Source organism: Manihot esculenta, chromosome 13 (assembly GCF_001659605.2).
Source record: "Manihot esculenta cultivar AM560-2 chromosome 13, M.esculenta_v8, whole genome shotgun sequence".
NCBI lineage: Eukaryota > Viridiplantae > Streptophyta > Magnoliopsida > Malpighiales > Euphorbiaceae > Manihot > Manihot esculenta.
The window spans coordinates 33,347,818-33,365,463 of record NC_035173.2 but is presented as its reverse complement, the minus strand read 5'-3'; the positions used below and the strand labels follow the sequence as shown (position 1 = coordinate 33,365,463).

Below are 17,646 nucleotides of genomic sequence, written 5' to 3'. Positions count from 1 at the left end.
AGTACATTAAAAAACTACAGGCAACTCTCGAGCAATATAAGGCTCAGGAGAATGTCTCATTCATGGCTCCCAGAATAAGGGAGGAGGCTTCCATCGAGACTCAAATGACTCGAATGAAAGCAACCCAAACGCAATCCAAAAAGAAAGCCAAGCTGGAGGATGAGAAGTCATCGGACGAGGCTCCGAAAGGCGTCGACTGGAAGTTGGTCTATGTTGTGCAAAGATATTAGAAGGAGCAAAAGGAGGACTATGGCTTGGACGATGCCTTGCCCTTGTCGAAGAAAATCCTAGCAGAAACTTTTTCTACCAAATTCAAACTACCAAGTTTAGACAAGTATGATGAAATAACAGACCTCACGAGTCACCTAGCGATCTTTAGAACAACGATGCAGCTTCAAGACGTCAATGATTTTGTGTTGTGCCGAGTGTTTTCATCCACATTTACAGGTTTGGCTCAAAAATGGTACCAATATATAAATCTAGGTTCTATTCAAAACATTACTCAATTCGCAATGATGTTTAAATCTATATTTATCACTTGCATTCCTCCTAAAATAACTCTTCTTTGAATTACGATCCACCAAGGAGGGTGAGTATTTAAGAAGTTTTTTAAGAAGTTTCATTTCATGTTTCAATATTGAAGCGATACATGTGGAAGAACTAAATCATGAAATAGTATGCGAGGTACTAAAAAAGAGAACTCGCAATATCAAATTCATGGATTCATTGATCAAGAATCCTATCACTACCTATCAGCAGCTGATAGATAAAGCTAAAAGATATATAAGACTTAATGACTGCATGAATTATCCAGTGTCCCAAGGAAGGGACGACCGAGGTAAGATAAGAGTTACACTCTATTGAATGACTCATGGACACACATTTTAATGTAGATCAAGAAAAGTGATAAAGAAGTCAGATGACTTTCCGAGCTCAATCATGAGAAAGTCTGCAGACGAGACAGTACTAGATACTACCACTTCCATAAAGATCACGGGCATATGATGGATAAATGCCGGCAGCTAAAAAATGAAATTGAGAGATCGATAAGAGACAAAACGCTTCAAAAGTTCACCAGAAAAGATAAAGAGGAGAGAAGACATGAGCCTGAGGTAAGAACTCCTGAAAACACCACTAAGAGTGACCCTGTGGGGATTATATATGTGATTGCAAGAGGCCCTAAAGATGGCAAGGAAAAGAACAAGCACGTCGCTGAAGATATCTTATCTGTAGAATAGGAACCATGGGTAAAACAGAAGATAAAGTTTAGATATGCAGATAAGGCGACGAGATTTTTTCATAATGACCCATTAGACATCAGTATCTAATTAAACAGGTATGAAGTGAGGCGTGTTTTGGTCAACACAAGTAGCTCATCAATCTCATCACCTTAGATATTTTTAATAAGCTAGGATTAGACCAGAATAACTTTGTTAAGGTTTTTTATCCGTTAGTGAGATATTTAGGGAACAAGATTATAGCAGTATTGGGCACCATTAGATACAAGATTAGGGAATTGTACGCTGAGTTTGCGGTGATGGACATTCCATTTGACTACAATATAATACTCGATCGCCCAGTCTTAAACTGTCACATTATAGTTATTAACATGGGTGTTATATATCTAAAGCTACCAGCACTAGGAGGATTAGTTGTTGTCTGAGGCAGCCAGAAATCAGCACAGGAATGCTACAACCCCTCCACAAGGAACCTTAGAAAGGCAATGATGCCCATCGATCTGTTTAAAAAACTAAACTCCCATACGAAGTCAGGACAGAGCCAGCAAACCCGATGGAAGAAGTCCAGCTAGAAATCGCAAAAAGGTACGATTTGAAACTACGTTAAGTGATGAAGTAAAACATGATTTAATAGAATTGCTAAAATACAGAATGACTACTTTTGCTTAGTCTCCAAAAGATATAACATGTGTTAACTCGACTCTTGTCTCCCATAAGTTATCTATCAATGCTATAATAAAATCAGTATAATAAAAGAAGAGAAAATTTGCACTGAAAAGGTAGCAAGTGATTAAGGAGGAGTTTAATAAACTCTTAAGTGCAGGGTTGATAAAAGAGGTTTAGTATCCTACATGGCTTGACAATGTAATACTAGTTAAGAAGACAAACGGGAAGTGGAGGATTTGCATGGACTTTATTGACTTAAACAAGGTATGTCCAAAAGATCACTACCACTCCCATCCATCGACAAATTAATAGACTTTATCTCAGGACATGCAGTAGTTTCTTTCCTTGACTCCATTTCAAATGACCACCAGATCTTGATTGACGCCGAAGATACAGAAAAATCTGCTTTCATCACTGATGAAGACGTTTTTTGTTATAAGGTAATGTCGTTTGGACTAAAGAATGCAGAGGCGACCTACCAAAGGCTGGTGTCAAAAATCTTCAAAGACTTGGTGGGGTCAACGGTTGAAGTATACGTAGATTGTAACGACCCGAAAATCGGACCGCTACCGGCGCTAGGATCCAGATCAGCATAAGGCCGCCGGGACCCGTAGCAAGCCTACTATGCATCCTGTACAGCTGGTATAATCCCAAACATGATCAAACATATCCATACTCAACCATCAAAACCTCTTAAAACTCACTTAAAACTTCATGAAACGTAAAGGAAAGTATAGATCCATACTTACCTCTTGAAGATCGAGGGTTTGTGCGAGCTCTAACTTGGAGATGGGAGGAAACTACTCATTGGGTCTCCAAGCTCTCAAAACTTTGATCTAAGCTTGAAAACTCTTCAAAACAACCATGGAACTCATAAAAATATGAAGGAGATGAAGAAAAAACATGAAAATGACCAAAGGAGGACATGAACACACCTGAGCTCGAGAATGGGGAGAAAACTCGCCCATTTTCGGCCTGAGGGGCTTTTATAGGTGGCCAGCCAAACCTCCTTCGGCGGCCTAACGTGCATGCAAAACACCCCCATGTTCAACGGCCGAACTTGAGGTTCGGCGGCCGAACCTGGTTTGTTCAAACATAGCTTTCGGAGGCCAAAAGCGCTCCCAAAACCAACTCATGTTCGGCGGCCGAACTTCACTTTCGGCGGCCGAACCTGGCAAAAACCTCCTTGGTCTATTCTTTTCAAAACTCAAATCTTTTTCATTTAAAACCATGAAATCAGTAAAAATCATTTTAAAAATCACATTTTACCCCTCTAGAAGACTCTGGCATCATCAAAATTTCATATTCCAACGGAGATTCCGCCGGAAGGTAGGGATTCCGATGCCGAAATCTAGCCGGGTATTACATTCTTCCCCCCTTTAAGAACATTCGTCCCCGAATGTTCAAACAAACAGGCATATGCATAAACACAACATAGCAACACATAAGCTCTAATATAAAAGAAACAACGTGTCACTTGAGTATGAACTCTCGGTCTCCCTAGTGTACTTTTCATCTTAAGGTGATTCTAAAGGACTTTCACCATCGGGATCTCTTTTGTTTCCACACCTCCTGACTTGTGTGTCGGTGGTCCATACTAGCTGCTCAACATAGGTGAAATCCTCTATGATCTCCACCTCTGGTTCCTTTAAGAACCTCACTTGGATTCGACACGAACTCATAATCCGTGGAAACATGGAGAAACGAATGGATTTCTTCCATTGAGGTAGGTAAATCTAACTCGTGGGATACATTCCCAATCCTTTGCAGGATTTCAAAGGGTCCAATGTATTTGAGAGTAAATTTACCTTTTTGCCCGTAACGAATCACCCTCTCTTTAGGAGACACCCCCAGCAACCTCAACTTCCTCGAGAACCTCAACATGTTTTCGCTGCACACTCTGACAAAACTCTTCTCTCTTCTGGTACTCCACATGCCTCTTGTGGACAACTTCATAACTTTCCTGCTGACCTACAACAGTTCTGATTCTTCTCATTCTTCTCCCTTGACTCAAGGTGTAGTGCAAGCTCTTTCGATCTGTAAGGATCTATCCTCATACCTTATACAGGTATCGCCTCCACATCTTGAGTGCAAGGATTACCATCGCCATCTCTAGATCATGTGTAGGATGATTCAACTCACGCTTCTTCGGCTACCTAGAAGCATAAGCAATCATCCTATCACTTTACAATAACACACAATCTAGTCCCACACGAGACGCATCACAGGACACTGTGACATCTTCATTATTGGCGGACAGAGCCACCACTGGTGCTGACATCAACATTTCCTTCGGCTCTTCAAAGCCCTCTTCACACTGAGTAGACCACACAACCCTCTGATTCTTCTTGATCCATCTGGCCATAGAAGCGGCAACTCTAAAGAAGTTCTGGGTGAACTTCCAGTAGGTAACCTGCCCAACCCAAGGAGCTCTTGATCTTTGACACAATAACGGGCCTGGGCTAGTCAGCTACAACTTCAGCTTTCTCGGGTCTACCTCACTTTTCTCTTCTTTCCCGACATACCATGACCCAAGAAAGGTATGCTCCTCGACCGAATTTCACATTTGGAGAACTGGGCATACAAGCCATGTTCTCTCAGGATTTGCAATCCTGATTTCAGATAATGGGCGTACCCTTCTGCATTTCTGGAACTCACCGAGGTACCGTCAATAAAGACAATAACGGAGTGATCCAGAAACCGACTAAAACTCTGCTTATGAGATCCATGAATGCTGTAGGGGCGCTCATTAACCCGAACAACATTCCTAGGAACTCATAGTGCCCATATCTGGTTCTAACCACTGCTCTCTGTACATCTTCTTCCTTGATCTTAACTGATGGTACCTGGACTTCAGATCTATCTTGGAAAGGCAACCAGCTCCTGCTAGCTGATTTCAACTAGATCGTCGATCCAAGGTAACAACTACTTGTTCTGGGTAGTGACTTTGTTCAACGACTTATAGTCGATACAAAGTCCTAGGGATCCATCCTTCATTCTCATAACAACTCTGGAACACCCCAAGGCGAAGTGCTCAGTCGGATGAAAACCCTTAACCACCTACTCTTGCAACATGCTCTTCCTACTACTTTAATTCTACAGGTGCCATCCTGTAGGGAGGGGTAGAGACGGGTCTGGTCTCTATCATCACTTTCATTTCAACTTCTATCTTCCTAACAGATGGTACACCTAGCAGCTCGTCTGGGAAAACATCTAAGAACTCACTACTGATACTGAGGCGGGCTCCCTGACATGACTACTGAACTCTCCTGCACGAGCTAGAAACCCCTGACAACCTCTCCTGGCCAACCTATGAGCCTGCAGGGCTGATATCGAACCTCTAGGTATCCCTACTTTGTCCCCCTCTAAGGACTACCTCTGATCCATCCTGACCTTTGAACCTGACTACCTTGTCTCTGCAGACTCAGGTAGCACCACTAGTAGAAGAACCAATCCAACCCTAGAATGACGTCAAACAGTCAAATCTAGAACCGCTAGGCCAGCTGGAAGGCATCTACTCTGAACTATACTGGCAAACTGACTCTGCCACTGATGGATCACACTTGGGTCCACTGACCCAAAGGGAATACCCTAACCCATAAGCTATCAACCCAACCTATCTACGGCTCTCGAAACCACAAGGAAAGAGAAACACCTCAGGGTTCACAAAAGCATACACATCAAACATAAGAGAGTGAGATTACCTGTCACACTAAAAAAATTTATCGGATTAGTAATGGAAAATAGTAACGGAAAAATTCTGTTACTAATCAGTAACGGATTAATAACGGATATTATATTAAACACAATAATAGTAACGGATTAGCTCATCCGTTATAAATCCGTTACTAAATTCTGTAACGGATTTATATCCGTTACAGAATTTGTTAAATTTACCCAAAATTAGTAACGGATGAACACATCCGTGACTAAATGGTTCTGTAATCGGTCATTTAGTAACGGATATGTTATCCGTTACAGAAGTTAAATTTAGTAACGGATGTGTCCGTTACTAAATTTAAAATCCCTAACATTAGAAAGCCCGAAATTTCCCTTTCTCAGTTTACTTTCCCTTATTTCCCTCACTTGCACGAAGTTCTCCAAAATCTATGCCCTTCACCATTGCTATCATCGCCTTCACAGTTGCCTCCTTCGATCACCGTTGCCGCCTTCACTGTTGCCGCCTTCGATCACCGTTGCCGCCTTCGATCACTGTTGCCGCCTTCGATCACAGTTGCCGGCTTCACTGTTGCCTCCTTCACCGTTGCCGCCTTCACCGTTGCCGCCTTCACCGACTGTCAATTGCTATTGCCAAGGTAAATTACTCTGCTTTTTGTATATATTTGCAGAGCAAATCCCTAAATATTGATCGTTGTGGTGGACCAATTTGTTTTTATATTTCTTCTCTTTTGAATGTTGTTGTGGTTTTATGATCACTAAGTCTGGTTTTATGATCACTAAATTAACCAATGTTGTTGTCAAGAAACTGTGGATTTTGAGTTCAAAAATGATAATTAGAACCAAATAAATTAAAAATTAGAAGAAGAGGTGCAAGCATCTATTTTTAATTAGAGGTGAAAGCATCTATTGGCATTGATAAATCTTGGCATGTTACTTTCACGTATGGCAATCCTGATGTCCAAGGCAGGATATCCTTTTTGGAGGAGCTTAGAAATCTGGGTTCTTGTATAAATTCTTAGCTGTTGATAGGAGACTTCAATATTTGCAGTTCTCAATGTGATAAAGTTTGAGGAAGAATTTTTAATTCTCAGATAGCCAGAAAATATCAGATCTTCCTGTTTGATTATGGTTTAGAGGAATTACATTTTAAGGGTCATAGGTTCACTTGGTCAGATAAACAGTATGGCCAAAGGAGAATTATGGAACGTATAGATAAAGCTATCAACAACCAAGATTGGAGAGTTCAATACCCTTCCTTCTAACTTATTCCTGAGAAGCTAATAGCCTCAGATCACAGACCTTTACTTCTCTTCCTAAGCCTCGGCTACCAAAATCCAAGAAAGCCTTTAAGTTCGACATTAGATTGTCCCAGTTTGGTGAATGTGAATCAATTATAAAAGAGACTTGGCAGAACACTAATTCTAGCTCCATTAATCAGAATCTGGAGACCTGTAGGAAAGCTCTAAGCCAGTGTAGTTATTGGAAACTCAAAGAAGCGCATAGAGGATTTAAGCAAAAGGCTGGATGAATTGCAATCCTCTATTTCTGATGATAGTTCAAAAACAGAGATTGAACTAGTCCAAAAAGAATTAATTCAAAAACAGAGATTGAACTAGTCCAAAAAGAATTAAAAGAGCTGTGGCAGCTTGAGGAAATATATTGGTTCTAAAAGTCAAGAATTAGTTGGATCTTCTATGGAGATAAGAACACTCAATTCTTCCATTCCACAACAGTTTAGAGACGCTAGATGAATCAACTGGTGAAAATAAAAAATGAAGAAGGTTTTTGGCAAGAAGATAATGGGGCCATAAGACATTGGGTAACTCACTTCTTCTTTAACCTGTTTCAAGCAGTGCAAGTTAGTATTCCTGAAGCTATGCTAAATTTAATTCCAAATGTGGTGAGTGATGACATCAACAATGACTTGTGTAAACCAATATCAGAAGAAGAGGTGAAAGCATCTATTTTTAATTTACATAACCATTACTTTATTTATTAATATTTTTTTGTTGGAAGTGTTTTATTATTTATTGCTTTAGAAGAAATTTTTTTAGGCAATCTGAATTGTGGTTTGAGTCATAAAATAACTGTGGCTTATAGTCTGTGGCTTAAATTAATACTTAAAATTAATACTTAAAATTAATTAAATTAAAATTAAATTAAATTAATTAATTTTAATACTTAAAATTAAATGAAATTAATTAATTTTAAAATTAAATTAATTAAAATTAAATTAAATTAATTAATTTTAATACTTAAATTAATTTTAAAATTAAATTAAAATTAATTAAATTAAAATTAAATTAATACTTAAAATTTATACTTAAAATTAATTAAATTAATACTTAAAATTAATACTTAAAATTTATACTTAAAATTAATACTTAAAATTAAATTAATACTTAAAATTAATACTTAAAATTAATACTTAAAATTAATACTTAAAATTAATACTTCAAATTAAATTAAAATTAATTAAATTAAAATTAAATTAATACTTAAAATTAATTAAATTAAATTAATACTACTTTTGGAGATTAGATTGGAGATTATTTTTAGTATCATTCATGGTAGTCTGTGGCTTATTTTGCTTTCTTTTCTCTCCTTATGATTCCTGTGGACTTTCCTTTGACTTGGGACTTAGTTGCTTTATTTACATAACCATTACTTTATTTATTAATATTTTTTTGTTGGAAGTGTTTTATTATTTATTGCTTTAGGAGTTAATCATACCTTGGGGCTTAGTTGCTCATAATAACCATATTACTCTTATTTAAACACAACTACATATCAATTTATTTTTTTTTAGATGAGGACATCCTTCTGACCAACTCTTCATTTATTGTTATACATTCTAGGTATAATAGGTACAATATGCATTCTGATAGAGGTTGGATGTATGCAAGACTAAAAGATGGTCTACTAAATCCTTTATTCCTTGAAGGATTAAATGAATTCATATCAGCTGCCAAACAGTTTCCAGACTGTTTGAATGGAGAACTTATTAGGTGTCCATGTAATCGATTTAAGTGCCAAAATCGCAGTTTTGAAGATGAGAGTACAGTTAGGTTTCATCTGATGAAATATGGGTTTGTTAGGGACTATTATGTATGGTATTTGCATGGAGAAATGCAAACCTACAATGAGGTCCACGGGAGAAGTAATGATTCGACTTACAACACTTGCAATGTGGAATATCAACATACTGAGTTCTCTAATGCTTATGAACAACTAGTTGTAGATGCAGCAGGACCGAGTTTCTCCCCATCAATTAGTAATGAGCCTCCAAATCAATCTACTCAGAGATTGTATGACATGTTGGCCGCTGTTAATCAGGAATTGTGGCCAGGTTATGAAAATCATTCACAACTGTCAGCTGTGGCAAGGATATTGAATATCAAATCTGAACATCATTTGTCCGAACGTTGTTTTGACAATATTTGCCAATTCATCAAAGAAATTTTACCTACTGATAATTTGTTTACTGATAATTTCTACTCTACAAAAAAATTGCTTGAAGGCTTGGGATTACCAATTCAGAAGATTCATACTTGCTTAAATGGTTGTATGATTTATTGGGGTGAGGATAATGAATTGCTCAGGTGCAAGGTGTGTGATCATCCGAGGTACAAACGATTGCAAGTTAGCCAGAGCTCTAGTAAAACCCAAGTTGCTTATAGTAAAATGTATTACATGCCAATCACACCTAGACTACAAAGGTTGTACGCATCTAATGCTACAGCTAAGGATATGACTTGGCATGCCAATCATGGGACTAATGATGATTTAATGCATCATCCAGCTGATTCGCATGCATGGAAAGCTTTTGAGTGCTGAAAAACGTAATGTCCGTCTTGGACTGTGTACCGATGGTTTAATGGCATGCCAATCATGGGACTAATAATAATTGGCCTCATTTCAGTGCTGAGAAACGTAATGTCCGTCTTGGACTGTGTACCGATGGTTTTCAACCCTTTGGACAATCTGGTCAGCAATATTCATCATGGCCTGTCATATTGACACCTTACAATTTACCCCCATGGTTATGCATGAAAGGTGAGTATATGTTTCTCACTATACTTGTCCCAGGGCCTAGAAATCCAAAAGATAAGTTGGATGTGTATTTGCAACCCCTAGTAACTGAGTTGAAAGATTTATGGGAGAATGGAGTTGAAACATATGATGCATTCAATAAAGAAAATTTCAACTTGCGAGCTGCTTTAATGTGGACTATAAGTGATTTTCCTGCTTATGCAATGTTATCTGGATGGAGCACTGCAGGACAGACTGCTTGTCCTTATTGCATGGAAGATAGTGATGCATTCACATTGACAAGAGGAGGTAAGCAATCATGGTTTGATAATCATCGCAAATTTTTACCTCCTAGCCATTCTTTTAGAAGAAACAAAACAGCTTTTAGGAAGAATGTATCTGTTACTAAGAAAGCTAAACCACCTATTTCCGGTGAAGAAATACTGAAACAGATTGATGAATTGGGGTTTAAGAGGGTTATAGATGAGGATGCATTTGAAATAAATTCCCGTCTATCAAAGCAATGCGGTTGGCGAAAAAGAAGCATCTTGTGGGATTTACCGTATTGGAAAACAAATTTGATTCGACACAATCTTGATGTAATGCACATTGAGAAAAATTTTTTTGAAAATATAATCAACACTGTAATGAGTGTTGAGGGAAAGACAAAGGATAATGCCAAGTCAAGGGCAGACCTAAATGTGATCTGTGATCGGCCAGAGTTGGAAATGGATCAAGTCACTGGGAGATATCCCAAAACTTGTTATACTCTAGATAAGCAAAGTAAGCAAGTATTATGTGGGTTGAAAAATCTCAAGTTTCCCGATGGATATGTTTCCAATATGGGGCGATGTATTGATATGAAGAAGCTGAAGATGTTTGGTATGAAGAGTCATGATTGTCATGTCTTCATGCAGCGGATTATGCCAATTGCATTTCGTGAGTTGCTTCCGTCAAATGTGTGGCAACCCTTAACAGAGTTGAGTAATTTTTTTAAGGAGTTAACATCTACCACTATAAGTGAGAGTGATATGTTGCGGTTGCATGGTGAAATTCCTTTAATCATATGCAAGCTTGAGCGTGTTTTCCCTCCAAGCTTCTTTGATTGTATGGAACACCTCCCTGTCCATCTAGCATATGAAGCATGGCTGGCAGGTCCAGTGCAATATCGATGGATGTATCCTTTTGAACGGTAAGTTTTTTTAACTTCACTTTAATTAAGTTATTTAATAATGTTTACTAATGTTGGTCATATATTTTATAGATATCTGCGACGGCTTAAGAATAATGTCAGAAATAAAGCTAGAGTCGAGGGATCAATATGTAATGCGTACCTAGTAGAAGAAGCAACTTCATTTTGTGCACATTACTTTGAATCGTATGTCCAAACTAGACATCGAAAAGTGCCAAGGAATGTTGATATTTCAGAAAGTACTGAAAATTATGAAGGCAATCTATCAATCTTCATGCAGTCCGGTCGACCAATAGAAAAAGGGACAACCAGATATCTTATGGAGGATGAGTATAAAGCAGCACAAGTGTACATATTATTAAATTGTCCAGAAGTGAAACCCTATATTGAGTAAGTTATCGTAAATAAGTAATTTATATATTATGTTCTTAAATTACTTTTTCTAATGGAGTTGAGGTTTTTCCAGCATTTACATTGATCAATTGCGCTCAAATGATCCGTTGGTCAATGATTCTCAGATTGACATCAAATTGGAGAGTGAATTCTCTATATGGTTCAACAATTTTGCTCATGATTCGTGCAATAACATATCCAATAAGTTTATCATATCGCTTGCAATGGGTCCATTACGAAGTGTGACATCATACAATGGATATATGGTGAATGGATATAAGTTTCAATCGAAGTCATACTGTGCAAGTAGAGCAACAATGAATAGTGGGGTGTGTATTAAGGGGTCAAATTACAGCAGCGAAGAAAGCGATTACTATGGACAATTGCTTGAAGTTATACGTTTGGAGTATCCAGGTCTTCCAATCAAGCGAGTTGTACTTTTCAAATGCAATTGGTTTGACCCCACTCCAAATGTAGACACAAAGATCCATAGTAAATATAAACTTGTCGATGTGAATCATAAACGATCTTTTAATAGATATGAGCCTTTTGTGCTGGGAGTACAAGAAATGCAAGTGATATATACTCCGTATCCTAGCCTAAAGCGAGATAAAATTGAATGGTGGGCTGCTATAAAAGTCAAAGCACGTTCTGTAATTCAACTTCCAACACAAGAAAATACACAACCTGCTGATGAACCATTTCAACAAGAGGAAATGGAACACACTGCCATAATTAGAGAAATTGATGATTCAACACAACAATTAAATGATCCAACTGGGGATGTTATTGAAATTGATGATGGTGAAGAAAATGATGAAGATGAAACTATAATAGCAACAGAAACAGATGATGATGATGATGATGACTTAGATGTAGATAGTGAATAGAAGGTATAACATAATTGATATCTATTTTTACTTTTAGTTATTAAATATGTTAACTACATCTTGATTTTTATAATGTAAATTTGTACAGGATGAGAGGACGAGGACGCGGATCTTCATCACGGGGTCGAGGAGACCATGGCAGGGGTAGTGTCCACACAACTGAATCAGAAAATGTCAATCAAGATTTGGTACAACACACTGCTTTGATTCCTAGACCAGACCAGGGTGAGAGATCCACACCGGGTGCTGCATCATCCACTCCTGCTTCAGTGCACACATCTGCTACTGCCTCAGCACCTATAGGTTTGCCACCTATTGCATCTACGGCTACATCTGCATCTGCTTCTGGTAGTTGTGCACCTACAGGGCTCAGACCACATATTCACTTAGTAAATTCAGTGTGAGTAAAATTTATAAGTATTTTTAACTATGCATTTAATTTTTTTGCTTATTTCAAAATTATTTTGTTTGTCAATTATTCTTTTACAGCATGCAGCCTTCTGATCCGATTGCTAGGCGGATTACCTTGATCTTCAAGGAAAAGTTAGTAGCAGATGGCTTTTGTTGGAAGAATGTACCAGAAGAGGTTAAAGAATTCTATTGGCAAGAATTTAAGGTAATACAAATTATATTGTACATGTTATTATTTTTACTGTGCATTATTTGTAGCTAAATGTGAGTAATTACAGAAACACTTCTTATGGGAGGAGGTAATAGAACAACTGATGAAGATAGCTTGGAGGAAGAAAGCTGCCGAGCGATATCGTAGCCTTATGTGTAGCGTAAGGAATGGAAAGGAGAAGAGACTATCACTGACAGAAGGAGTAATGGATGCATGGCAATCCGCTTGGGGAGCAACTGAGTATAAAGAGAAATGCAAAAAATTTTCAAATAACAGAAAGAGTGAAACAGGTGGGCAAGGCGCTGGCCCATCAAGACATTGTGGAGGATCCATATCTCAGTATAGGCATCAACAACAGATGGTACGTAATATTCATTCTCACTTAAATTTTTTCAAATACTTTAAATTTATTCAATTTATTGTGAATTTATATTGAAGCATGTTATTACTATTTATATTTTACTTGCAGCGCGAAAGACTAGGCAGAGATCCTCTACCTCATGAGTTATTTGAGGCTACGCATAAGAAGAAGGGTTCCTCAGAGTTTGTTGATGCACGCTCAAAGTCCATTCATGTGAGAAATTAAATAAATTTATAGTAAATTATTTGATTTGTAGTTTATACTGTTATATCACATGGTATTTTTTTTGAAGGATCGCTTTCTGACTTTGAAAGAGCAAGCATCACAGACAGATAATGACAGTAGTCAGGCATCCCGCGTTGATGAGGCTCAGTTATACTTTGAGGCAGTAGGTGGAGAGAAAAAAAGAAGGGTGTACGGTCTTGGATCACAGGCTTCAGTTTTCTTCCCAAACAAGACTTCTGCTAATACATCCTTCACATCAGCTCAGCAAAATCAGGATCTTCAAGATGAAATAGCTGATCTCAGACGCAAGCTACAGGAGCGTGAGGATAATGAACAAGCATTGATTGAGCAAAATGTGTGGATTACCTCTGAGCTTTCACAGGTGAAGGATTTACTTATGCAGCTTGTGAGTGAAAGACAAGGCAACCAGCCTTCAGCTCCCGGTGAGGGAACTTCTACACAGCCTGCACAGCCTCCTGATCAAGCAGATGAAACTAATGATGAGGATGAGGACGAGAACACTACACATTTATAGTTTTTTTTTTCATTACACATATGTACTAGGATAATAAAGAATTTGTTAATTTTTTTAGTTTAAAATTGAACAGCTGGATGTTTGGATATATGTTTGATTTGATTTACATAATATATGATATTGGATTTGAGTTCATTCATGACATTTGGTTTTTACATGTTGTTATTGAGATGAGTTGTAATATGTGAGTGTATTTACAGGTTAGTTGTAATATGTGAGTGTATTTACAGGTTTGTCTGATTAGATTATATAATTTATAATATTTTATTATAATTTTATAAATAGTAACGGATTAGTAACGGATTAAGTTGTTACTGATCCGTTAAAAATAGTAACGGATTAGTAACGGAAAAATCCGTTACTAAAATCAACTAAACGGAAACTAAATTTAATAACGGAATTTCCGTTACAAATCCGTTACTAAATTAGTAACGGATTTGTAACGGAAATTCCGTTACTAAAAAAATCCGTTACTAAAATCAACTAAACGGAAACTAAATTTAGTAACGGAATTTCCGTTACAAATCCGTTACTAATTTAGTAACGGACTAGAAAATCCGTTACTAATGCATTAGCAACGAGGTTCACTGTAACGGAAAATTTCCGTTACAAAATAGTTTTAGTAACGGATTTTTAATAATTAGTAACGGAAATTTCCGTTACTAAACCGTGAAATTTTTGTAGTGTCACCATCATGTCCGATGTGTTAGCTTCTTGCTGCATCATGGAGAAGATCCGAGCTGGAACTGATGGACCTTCACCTAGGGAACCTGCTGAAGAAGGGGCTGTCCCCCTTCCTCTGCCTCGACTACTACCCTGAAACATGGCTGGAGCTGATGGCTGTGTCATACTGCCTGGAGTTGTCTGATGGGACGGTGTCATAAAAGCCGCCTTAGGACACTCCCGAGCTATGTGTCCCTCCTGGCCGCATCTGTAACATGCTGTAGTCCCAAACCGACAGACTCCCTTGTGCGGCCTACCGCACCTTGCACACTGTGCAACCTCTGTGCCTGAGCTCGAGCCTCCTCCTAATCCTAGACCAGACTTTAACCGATTCCAGAACTTGTTCTTCTTTGATCTTCTAAGACCTCTGTCTCCCTTCTTACTTTTTGTGACAGCCTCACTCAGAGGGGAGAGATTAACATCACTTGTCCCCGGGAGTTTGGAACCCGAAGACTGTGCCACGTATTGTTTAACTCTTCCTTGAACGATAGCACTAGCCTCCATTTTCCGTGCCATATCCACTATAGCATGGAAACTCTCCCTCTCTACTGATTGAATCAACGAGGAATACCTGGAGTGAAGCTTCATAATATATATCCTAGACTTCTTCAGGTCTGTGTCAAGACCTTGTCCTGCAAACGGCAACAGCTCCAGGAACCTGTCTGTAAACTCATCTACACTCATCTCTTCTGTCTGTCTTAGCTGCTCAAACTCAATCATCTTCAGTTCTCTGGAACTATCTGGAAAAGCCCATCCTGCAAACTCATTGGCAAACTGCTCCCAGGATAAGCTCTCCAACCTTGGGTCCACATAGTTTTTGAACCACTCCCTTGCCTTCTTGCATTTCAATGTGAACCCTGCCATCTGAATGGCTCTACTATCACTTGCTCCTAGCTCATCTGTTATCATCTTTACCGTTCTGAGGTACTCAAAAGGGTCATCGCCTGCTTCGAACTTGGGGGCATCCAACTTGAGGTAATCTGTCATTTTTACTTTACCCCCAACTGACGAACCAGGTTTGGGTATCTGGACATCAGGGACTGTTGGTCCTGCTGGTGGAGGAGGAGGTGCAGCATTCCCTGGATTAGGGTTTGCTGGACCTGAGAAAAAGGGTGAGGATGGAAACATAGGGTACTGTGGGTACGGTGGGTAAAAGGGAGGGTAGGACATAAAGGTGGGTTATGAGTTATAATTAGAGAAATCCGACGTGCTTCCCATCGGATACCCTGGCCCCTGAGGATAGGGTGTATACTGTGGTGGAACAAAGCCCGAGGTCTGAGTGCCTCCTTGGGACTCTCTCATATCCTCTTCTGACTTACTCATGCCCAGACTACTATCTCTTCTCTAGTTATCCTCCTCTGTTCCCATCACATCCGCTGACATACCACCATGAACTGATCTCCTCCGACTTGCATCAAAAGACCTTCTAGGGTCCCTTGATGTACCTTCTCTGCTTGTTCTACAAGATCTTGCCCTCTACAGAGCAGGGGGATGGGCATCCATGCCCTCATTCTCTGGCGGAGCTCCAGTCAATCTTACGGATCGACGAGTTCCTCTCATCTTGACTTCTGAAAGCATAACATACCACACAAACATTAGCATCATACGGTTCATGTGGAAACACATGAACCTACCTCACATACATTACATACATAGCATAACATTAATGCACATGCATATCATCATGGCATTTCACATCATCATACAAGACAGGACTCCACATCCTATCCTAGTGGACATGATCTCTCCTATTGTGCTTGCCCTTCTATAACCTCTATGAGCCCGACACACTATATGTAACGCCCCGAAAATCGGACCGCTACCGGCGCTAGGATCCGGGTCGACTTAAGGCCGCCGGGACCCGTAGCAAGCTTGACATAAAACCTGTAAACCTGTATAATCCCATACATGATCAACAACATGCATAAAACTTTAAACTTTTCTTCATACATACTGTCATCAACTAACTCAACCTGTGCATACTCTGAACATATACATAACATAGTCCCTCTGTGGGATCTCATCAAGCCTCAAAGGCAAAACAACCTGTGTTGAGTTAGTTTACACAAAACATCATAACATAGGATCATGTATATACAAAAGGGATTAACAATATATTATGGTCAAGCACAACTCTATCCTCAATGACCTCATTACATAACATCCTGAATATTTTACAATTCATCATAATACAATTGTCATGTCCACAAACTAACTATTACATACATATGACTTTTTCTTCTTGTCTTCTCTATCTATCCCGTACCTGCAAACCTGGGGGTTAAGGGAGAGGGGTGAGCTAGATGCCCAGTGAGTAGAACTATAAAAAGAATATTTAAAACATGCTATCATGAAATGCGTCACTGCACAAACAAATCACACCACGGATGGACTGATTCAAAAATCCCTCAACTCCATGCCCGGCCCTATTATGGGCACCACAGGACTTCGTATTGCCCGACCCTATTATGGGCACCACAGGTCTTCATACTCGGAGTTATTCTCCGGCCCTATTATGGGCACCACAGGACTTCGTATTGCCCGGCCCTATTATGGGCACCACAGGTCTTCGTATATAGAAGGCTAATGAATCATCCTAATGTCCATCCACTATCATCTATCACAACAATACAATGCGGCATATTCGTGAATTCTAATGCAAACAACCTATAATATGATCATGATGCATGAAGCATGATAAAAGCATTTCATTTCTTAATTAAAAAGTTAAGTTTAGTTCCACTCACCTCTGGCTGACTCTGACAACTCTGTAGCAGCTGGCTCACTGCTGGGGTCCTTGGTTCCTCGGGTCCGAACCTACACAGGTGGACTCCAATGAGGGACCAAACATACATAAACATAACTCTAATACATTCCCCAAAAAAAAAACCCCTAAAACATCATGGAAACATCACACAAAATTATGCATGAAATGGCTGAACAGGGCACTTTCGGCGGCACCTTCGGCGGCCGAAAGTCCTGGACAAAGACGAAACTCAGGTAGGTTCGGCGGCACCTTCGGCGGCCGAAAGTGCCAGACAGAGACGAAAGTCTCTTTTCGGGGGCAACTTCGGCAGCCGAATGCTGC

At 39.1% G+C, this 17,646-nt stretch overlaps 2 protein-coding genes across 2 annotated transcripts; both read left to right on the top strand.

Annotated features, from left to right (window-relative positions):
- The first annotated feature begins 386 nt into the window (after positions 1 to 386).
- Positions 387 to 12,092, top strand: LOC110629297. The gene is made up of 9 exons (XM_043949382.1): positions 387 to 447; positions 644 to 838; positions 1,467 to 1,657; positions 2,276 to 2,344; positions 6,048 to 6,220; positions 8,444 to 9,415; positions 9,487 to 10,809; positions 10,882 to 11,199; positions 11,276 to 12,092. The coding sequence occupies exons 1-9, from the start codon at positions 387 to 389 to the stop codon at positions 12,090 to 12,092; spliced, it is 4,119 nt and encodes a 1,372-aa protein (XP_043805317.1).
- On the top strand, positions 11,805 to 13,835 carry LOC110629295. The gene is made up of 6 exons (XM_021776203.2): positions 11,805 to 12,095; positions 12,181 to 12,492; positions 12,582 to 12,708; positions 12,782 to 13,075; positions 13,184 to 13,288; positions 13,368 to 13,835. The coding sequence occupies exons 2-6, from the start codon at positions 12,182 to 12,184 to the stop codon at positions 13,833 to 13,835; spliced, it is 1,305 nt and encodes a 434-aa protein (XP_021631895.1). The 5' UTR covers positions 11,805 to 12,095; position 12,181.
- The last annotated feature ends 3,811 nt before the right edge of the window (positions 13,836 to 17,646 follow it).